At 35.2% G+C, this 8267-nt stretch overlaps 2 protein-coding genes across 2 annotated transcripts in view; both read left to right on the top strand.

Moving 5' to 3' along the window:
- Window positions 1-3177: 3177 nt before the first annotated feature.
- LOC131531093 (CD48 antigen-like) lies at window positions 3178-5042 on the top strand. The gene is made up of 3 exons (XM_058761638.1): window positions 3178-3478; window positions 3625-3912; window positions 4993-5042. The coding sequence occupies exons 1-3, from the start codon at window positions 3187-3189 to the stop codon at window positions 5040-5042; spliced, it is 630 nt and encodes a 209-aa protein (XP_058617621.1). The 5' UTR covers window positions 3178-3186.
- A 720-nt stretch (window positions 5043-5762) lies between these two features.
- LOC131531189 (SLAM family member 9-like) overlaps window positions 5763-8267 on the top strand; it is a gene marked incomplete at its 5' end in the record, with an annotated part of 30394 nt that continues 27889 nt past the window's right edge. The window contains one exon of the mRNA XM_058761775.1: window positions 5763-6063. Within this exon, the coding sequence (XP_058617758.1) occupies window positions 5763-6063 (301 nt within the window). The remainder of the gene's footprint in view (window positions 6064-8267) is intronic.

Below are 8267 nucleotides of genomic sequence, written 5' to 3'. Positions count from 1 at the left end.
CCATGAAGAAAATCTTACTGATTTATGCAAAGTCATCAATTCAACTCAAATCTCTTGCAAATAACAGCAGCACACATACATGATCAAAACTAGCAAATATATTCTCAATACATCAGTAACTACATAGTTATTGCCTTTAAATAAAGCAACATCAGCATAACATCAGCAGCCCGCTCGCCGTCCTTGACTTAAGCACAGGCTTTACTCTCCAGCACAATGGTGACCCACAAAACACAACAGGAAGTTGACTGTTAGGTTTTACAGTATTTTGCTGTTTATTTTCTTGATTTTACGGTGAAATACCGGCAGCTGTGGTTGCCAGTAGTCTACTGTTTTTTACAGTTTGCTTCCGTAAATTAAATTTACGGTATATTTCTGTTAAAATTATGTTTCACAGTATGTTTTGTCATCTCACACATTTAACCCCTTTAATCCCACAGCAAAATCCTCAGTTTTAAAGAGCACTTATATGTGTCCACACTACAGAGTGTTGAAGTAACACTGAAGCAGTGATGAATTAATGAGAGAATTAAGTGACTAATTAAATTATTGAGCTTGAGATTGAGATTGAGATTGAGCTTTATTGATGAACACCTGCTGTTAACAAGTAGAATCATTGAAGGAACGAGAAACAAGAGCAGAGAAACAAAACTTACAGCTAAAGCCAAGATGAAATCAACTGAAATAAAACTAATGAAATCTCTCAAGATTTCAGAAGAGGGTGATTAAACAACTCCACACCAGCATCTTATTACTAACCACTTTTAGTTTATTTCTGTCATGTGTACAAAAGCTCTTATTGAGATTTTAGGTGTTGTACTTTCATTTGAAGTCACCATATTGGCGATCAGTGGTTGCTTTAGTTGGGATCTTGAATCGTGACTCTTTAACATTGTTTTTTGTTTGGTTGCTTTTAATTAGCTGTGTTTATTAAGCACAGTTTTTAAAGCAAAAAAAGCCGAAAGAATCTATCATCATCGGAGACTGATGTTAGTGATGTAAAAACCAGCATGATCTAGTTTAATTCACTGCTTATCTCATGTTAAGTCTCTTGTTAAACATGTAATACGTTAATTGCTCCATTGATTACTACAGCAATCAAATGTTGTGAAACAGCTCAAACCAGAATACGCACAAATAAATGTATTGAACTACAGCAGAGTTTAAACACAAACAGTCATCAACAATCAGTGTATGAATCTCAATACTGGTGTCAATCAAAAACGATATAAAATAGTTTAAAAAAACGGTTCAACACTGAACATCACAAAACAGTCTACTGAAAAGTCACAACAAAAACAACACCAAAATAAAAGCAAATAAAGAAAATATAAAGAACATTCAGCTGCATAATTTATTCATGCTGCAGTGCATGCTGGGAGTTTTGTACTGGCACCCAGCATGCTTTGCGGCATGAATTGTTTTTTTATTATTATTAATAGTCACCATTGTTGAGGTTCATGTGCTGATTCCTGATGTCTGTGTGTCTAAATGGTGCTGTAATTCTGAAGGTTTTGTGCATACAAGGTTTTTAAATTCTTTCTTTATGGTTTGTCAGCTTAACTTGTACAGTAATATTACTACCATAAACAATATGAAATTAATTACAAATCACCCATATTGTTTGACACTAACTGAGGTCAGTGATCCAGGTCATAACGAATGTACTTTACAAACACAGTTATAATAACCAAAGAAAAACTAACCTTAAAGAGTCAAGGGTCAAGAGCATATCTAAAGCAACCACTGATCGCCAAAATGGTGAGATAAAACAAAACATTTGAAATAAAATATAAATCTCTGTTAATTCATAGATATATGACAGAAATGAAGTCAAACTGGTTAGTAATGAGTGGAGCTGGTGATGCTGTTTGTGGAGTTGTTTAATCATCCTCTGCTGTTTTATTTCAGTTGATTTCATTTAAGGCTGTGGCTGTATGTCAGTTGTTTTGTTTCTTGTTCTTTCATTCAGTGATTGTGTTTGTTAACAGCAGGTGTTCATCAGTGTCTGAATTCACTCATATGTTCTCAATCACTCTGTCTAGTGGACTATATAGTGCAGTAATGTAGGACTAGTGAATGAGGGTGTAGGGAGTGGTTTCAGACACAGTCTATGAGTGTCGACTCTGAGGCTACTTTCTCGAAAACAAAGGTTAGATCTATTACAGTTATTCACTGTATATAGTAAGGAAACTTACTCTTAATCATTTAACAGGTTATTGTTGTGGTATTTTACAGTTTTTTACTGTTAAAATCACAATAATTTTTTACAGTGTGGGGTCAGGAGAGCTGTAAGTCAACAAATAGCAAAACACAAAGGAACCTGTGTTACTTATTTGAAAAAAGTAACTCAGAACTCAGAACTCAGTAACTCAGTAACTCAGGATCAAAGCCTGAGTTAACAAAGAAAGTTGATGATCAGCATCATGGTACCAATAAAGCCAGATTGGAGTGGTTTGGTTTTGTCAACTCAGATATTTCGCTGTAAATTTAAAAGTAATGTGTTACTTTAATTACTTGAAGAAAGTGGTCTGAAAGAGGTCTCATATGGTGCCTAGTTATCTGTCTTTATACATGAATTACGCTGCCATATTACTCCATTATTTGACACTATAAATATATATTATTGTATTTATAGTGTATTTATATTATTGTCACACATTCATGCGCACATGCTCCACAAACTCAGGATCAAAGCCTGAGTTAACAAAGAAAGTTGATGATCAGCATCATGGTACCAATAAAGCCAGATTGGAGTGGTTTGGTTTTGTCAACTCAGATATTTCGCTGTAAATTTAAAAGTAATGTGTTACTTTAATTACTTGAAGAAAGTGGTCTGAAAGAGGTCTCATATGGTGCCTAGTTATCTGTCTTTATACATGAATTACGCTGCCATATTACTCCATTATTTGACACTATAAATATATATTATTGTAGGTGCTGCTGCAATGTTTTGCTTGATACTAACAGCCTCTCTTTAATGGTAGCAGTGTATAAAGACAGTTTGTATCTTTCTTTATCTGCAAGAGCCACATTACTTATATCAGACAGAACATTTCTGCTAGCCAGTCAAAAAGGAAATTGAATATGTGTTGCTTCTTAATTGCAGTGGTCTACCATTTAATTACCTTAATCTGTGTAAAATCTGTTTATTCTCCAGGTGTGTTTGGTGAATCAGTGTCAGTGATGGAGGGAGATTCTGTCACTCTAAACACTGATGTTACTGAAATACCTGAAGATGATGATATACTATGGACATTTGGAACTGACAGTTCTCCCATAGCTGAAATCAGTAGAGAGAAACGAATCTTCTCCACATATGATGGTACTGATGAGAGATTCAGAGACAGACTGAAGCTGGACAATCAAACTGGATCTCTGACCATCACAAACATCACAACTCAACATGCTGGATTCTATCAACTAGAGATAATTGGTGTAAAATGGTCCTCGGAAACATTCAGTGTTTCTATCTATGGTGAATAAAAATCATCTGTCCTGTCCTTTACATATTCTTGTTTTATAGTTTGAGGTGACAGATCATATAAACACTCAACACACTGAACAGAAAATAAAATTGTGTAAATTTATCAATATTTCAGTTTATTCTCTCATATTTTGCAACTCGTCTGCCTGTTCCTAACATTACCAGAGACTGTTCATCATCTTCATCATCATCATCATATTGTTCATTGTTGTGTTCAGTGGTGAATGTGAGTCATGTGACTCTCTCCTGGTACAAAGGAAACAGTTTATTGTCCAGCATCAGTGTGTCTGATCTCAGCATCAGTCTCTCTCTACCTCTGGAGGTGGAATATCAGGATAAAAACACCTACAGCTGTGTGCTCAACAATCCCATCAGCAACCAGACCACACATCTGGACATCAGCAAACCATGTGACACATCTTCAGGTATGGCAGTAGTGATATTAATGTGTATTTGTCGAGCCGGGGCCTATACCATGAAGCCGGATTAGCTGGCTAACCTGGTAAATTTCAGTTTAGTTTGCACCAATCCTGGGTTTTAGGTACCATGAAAGTGGCTTGGCTTTTAGCTGCGTTCATTGCCATAGCAACTTACACTGCATGGCTAACCTGCTCCGGGGCAAGTTATGTTCTAGGTTAGAGAGCTCAAACTGAAATTGGACCAATCAGATGTGAGTAAAGTGACACATGTCTGACACAAAAAAGTCACTCCCCCAGTTTCTCTTGCTCCAAATTGAAGGTCACTAGTACTAAAAAGAAAAAAAAAAAAAAAAAAATTTTGTCTGGCTTTAATGATAATTACTTAGAGTTATTTTATATTATTTAGATAATTATATGATTTTTATTATTATTAAAGCAATTTTAGTTTAATAGTTATTATAAATAATTTATTTTAAATGAATGCTAATATATACAGATCGTATGTAACATAAGTTGTAGAATCAATAGATAATGCTTTAAAAATGACTACGTGACCTCACATGTTCGAGGAAATATATCGCTGTATATTTCCAACTATATAAACTACAAGTTTCGCTTGTGACTGCACTGATAAAGCAAGATCATTTGTTTTATTTGTCCTGTTTCATGAACAAGTACTTTTTTCATTGTAAATGTATTTTAATGAATCATATTCTTCAATCTCTTAACCTTTAGCCAAGGCTCATGATTGGCTGTTCGCCAGTGATGTCACACATTCATGTGCACATGCTCCACAAACTCAGGATCAAAGCCTGAGTTAACAAAGAAAGTTGATGATCAGCATCATGGTACCAATAAAGCCAGATTGGAGTGGTTTGGTTTTGTCAACTCGAAACTAATCCTGTAACTCTTACTTTGTTCATCTACCATCATGGTACAGGCCCCTGATCTCTGTCTATTGTTTTAGATCAGACTCAATAACTTACATTAATTTCTATTTTTTTACTCTCCTTCACATCCTCTAGTCTCATATTCTTTGATAGTGCTAATCTTTATTGCTGCTGCTGAATCTCTGTTGATTGGTAGAAGACACTGTGACATTAGGCTACTATGAAGGGGGTCCTGAAGGTTGTTGAAGGGTCAAATGAGTTCTTAACATTGTTGGGGAGAGTTACTTTTAAAAGTAATCCATTACAATATTGTGTTACTCTTTAAAAAGTAACTAAATGTGTTAATTACGTTTTATGGAAAGTAAGGCATTATGTTACTTTTGAGCAATATTTTGGGCAACTAAAGGCCCTTTCACACCAAGAGTGAAATGAATAAGTCTCAGACTGAAAGAAGTGCCTCTTCCTCTGCACTTACTCTCAATTTCTCTCAACACGGCGACAGGAGAGCTGTGAAAACAAAGTTACTTGCATTTCCTTATTAAAACAAACAAATAAAAAATACATTTCACTGTAAATTTAAAAGTAATTTGTTACTTGAAGAAATGTATATGTCTAATATGATTATGATGATTATGTAACTGGGCCTGGTTATCTGTCCTTTTTCATAAATTATGTTGCCATCTTCCTCCATTATTTGATACTAAATAGATTTTCAGACAATCTATAAGTGCTGCTGCAATGTTTTCTCTGTCTGCTTGATATTAACAGTCTCTCTTTAATAGTAGCAGTTTATAGTCATATTTCTTTATCTGCAAGAGCTACTTATATCAGACAGAAAGCCTCTGCTTGTCAGTCAAAAAAGGAAATGGAATATGTGTTGCTTCTTAATTACAGTGGCCTACCTTTATAATTACCTTAATCTGTGTAAAATCTGTTTGTTCCTCAGGTGTGTTTGGTGAGTCAGTGTCAGTGATGGAGGGAGATTCTGTCACTCTAAACACTGATGTTACTGAAATACATGAAGACAATGACATACTGTGGAAATTTGGAGCTGAAAAGTCTCTCATAGCTGAAATCAGTAGAAAGAAACAAATCTTTTTCACATATGATGATGTTCTTGATGGGAGATTCAGAGACAGACTGAACCTGGATCATCAAACTGGATCTCTGACCATCACAAACATCACAACTCAACATGCTGGACTCTATAATCTGCAGATAACTGGTGCAAAACGGTCATCGACAACATTCAGTGTTTCTGTCTATGGTGAGTAGAGATCATTTGTTCTGCCTGTTACATATTCTTGATTTTATTGTTAGAGGTGACATCATATAAACTCTCACTCAACACACTGAACTGAAAATTTAATTACTGTGTAAATTTATCCATATTTCAGTTTATTCCAGTGTGTGATATTCTAGTGATTTGGGTAAATCTAAGGGGCAGTCTTTTGTGTCAATAATCTATTATTTGTTCCAGAACAAATAGTTTTGCCTGAGAGCAAAATATCGAACTTTAATGCCGTGTATCAGAGCGCTGCCTTTGCTCTTTTGACTGAATTGCTTAGCAACTTTTATGATGGCTGTTGTTGCTTATTAAATATTTGTATTCAATAAATAATATGTAATATAAATAATAGTAGTATTTAATAATAGTATATAGTATTGAGAAACGGTGTGTGTGTTCGTGATGGTGATTTTAGTGAAATTATTCTGCCATTAGATGGCAACAAGTCTTTATGAGTGAGACAGCCGTGAAGACGTTTATATTGAAAGAGACTGAAACAGGGTTGTAACCAGTGAAATTTTTTAAAATTTCAACAATGTTGTGAGATACTTGAACAAACCTTTCCGGTTTTAAAAGAACACAATGGGTTAACCTCTTAACTGTCACCGTCCACCCTGTGGGACGCCTACCTTTACTTCACTATTTTACAATTAAATCCTAATCTAATCATGACAAACTATATATCGTTGAGAAAGGTCTAAGACTCCTAAATAGGTATTTTACCACTTTTTCTGTTAAAAAATTATGTAGGAAAAGTAATAGATTAATTTATGACCAGAGGTGTCAAATCCAGGGTCAGAAAGTAAAAGTCCTGCCCTGTGTTTATTCCACCCATGAACTCAGCAGCTGATTTCACCAGAGGAGGAACCAAGTCATTCCTTTCAAGTCACAAGCAAGTTTCGAGTCAAATCCCAAGACCTCAACGAGTTGAGGTAATTAAGAGATAATTGAGAGACTAATTAAATGATGATTGTGCATTAGTGATGAACACCTGCTGTTACTGAGAATCACAGAGGATCAGATGTTGATGTTTTATTGGTTAAAATGATGCCACCATCATGGAGATCAGTGTTTGCTTTAGTTGGGCTCTTGACCCTTTTAGTAACTGAGAATGGATTGCTTTTAAGCAATTGCAATATTGCTTCACAACAAACATTTGCACATTGCTGAGTTAAAAGCTTGAGGAAGCAGATGAGCTTACACTTTTGGCTTTTATGTCACTTGAATGAACATCATGAAGGTGTCTCTCTTTGGTTTATTTACTGATGTTCAGCTGTTACAGAACTGCAGGAATTTACTGTTAAACAAATGCCATCGTAATATTAAATATTGGAAAAAATTAAGAATTATATTGCTCAGGCTTTTAGACATGAACACTTATCATACGATCCTCAACAGTGGTGACAATAATTATTCATACTGTGGTGTTACCCAGCATGCATTGCAGCATGAAGCATTTTGTTGATTGTCACCATTGTTGAGATTCATACGCTGGTTCTTGATGTCTGTGTGTGTCTGAGTAGGACTGGAGTTTAAATATTTAAATGCATTAGATTTAAAATTCTTTCTCTATAACTACTACAGCAGTAAACTCATTGCGTACTGTGGTTTCACAGAGTTGTTTATTCAAAAGCAGAACATAAATTAAAAAAATGAAAAATGTTGTATGTGTATATATATATATATATATATATACACAGTATATTGGATGCAAACAGGTAAGCACCTGATGATTACCTCATCATATGAAAACAACTAACAGTTGCTCACTGCACAGCACTGATCTCTCCGCTTTACAACAGCACATGCATTGCTACAGAGAGATCTAACACAGCACTCAAGGGTCAAGAGCCCAACTAAAGCAAACACTGATCTACATGATGGTGGTATCATTTTAACCAATAAAACATCAACATCTGATCCTCTGTGATTCACAGTAACAGCAGGTGTTCATCACTAATGCACAATCATCATTTAATTAGTCTCTCAATTATCTCTTAATTACCTCAACTCGTTGAGGTCTTGGGATTTGACTCGAAACTTGCTTGTGACTTGAAAGGAATGAGTTGGTTCCTCCTCTGGTGAAATCAGCTGCTGAGTTCATGGGTGGAATAAACACATGGCAGGACTTTACTTTCTGACCCTGGATTTGACACCTCTGTTTATGACAAGAGTGCACCTGA

This window comes from Onychostoma macrolepis, chromosome 22 (assembly GCF_012432095.1).
Source record: "Onychostoma macrolepis isolate SWU-2019 chromosome 22, ASM1243209v1, whole genome shotgun sequence".
Classification (NCBI taxonomy): Eukaryota; Metazoa; Chordata; class Actinopteri; order Cypriniformes; family Cyprinidae; genus Onychostoma; species Onychostoma macrolepis.
The sequence above is the reverse complement of the archived record's forward strand: the minus strand, read 5'-3'. Positions and strand labels throughout refer to the sequence as shown.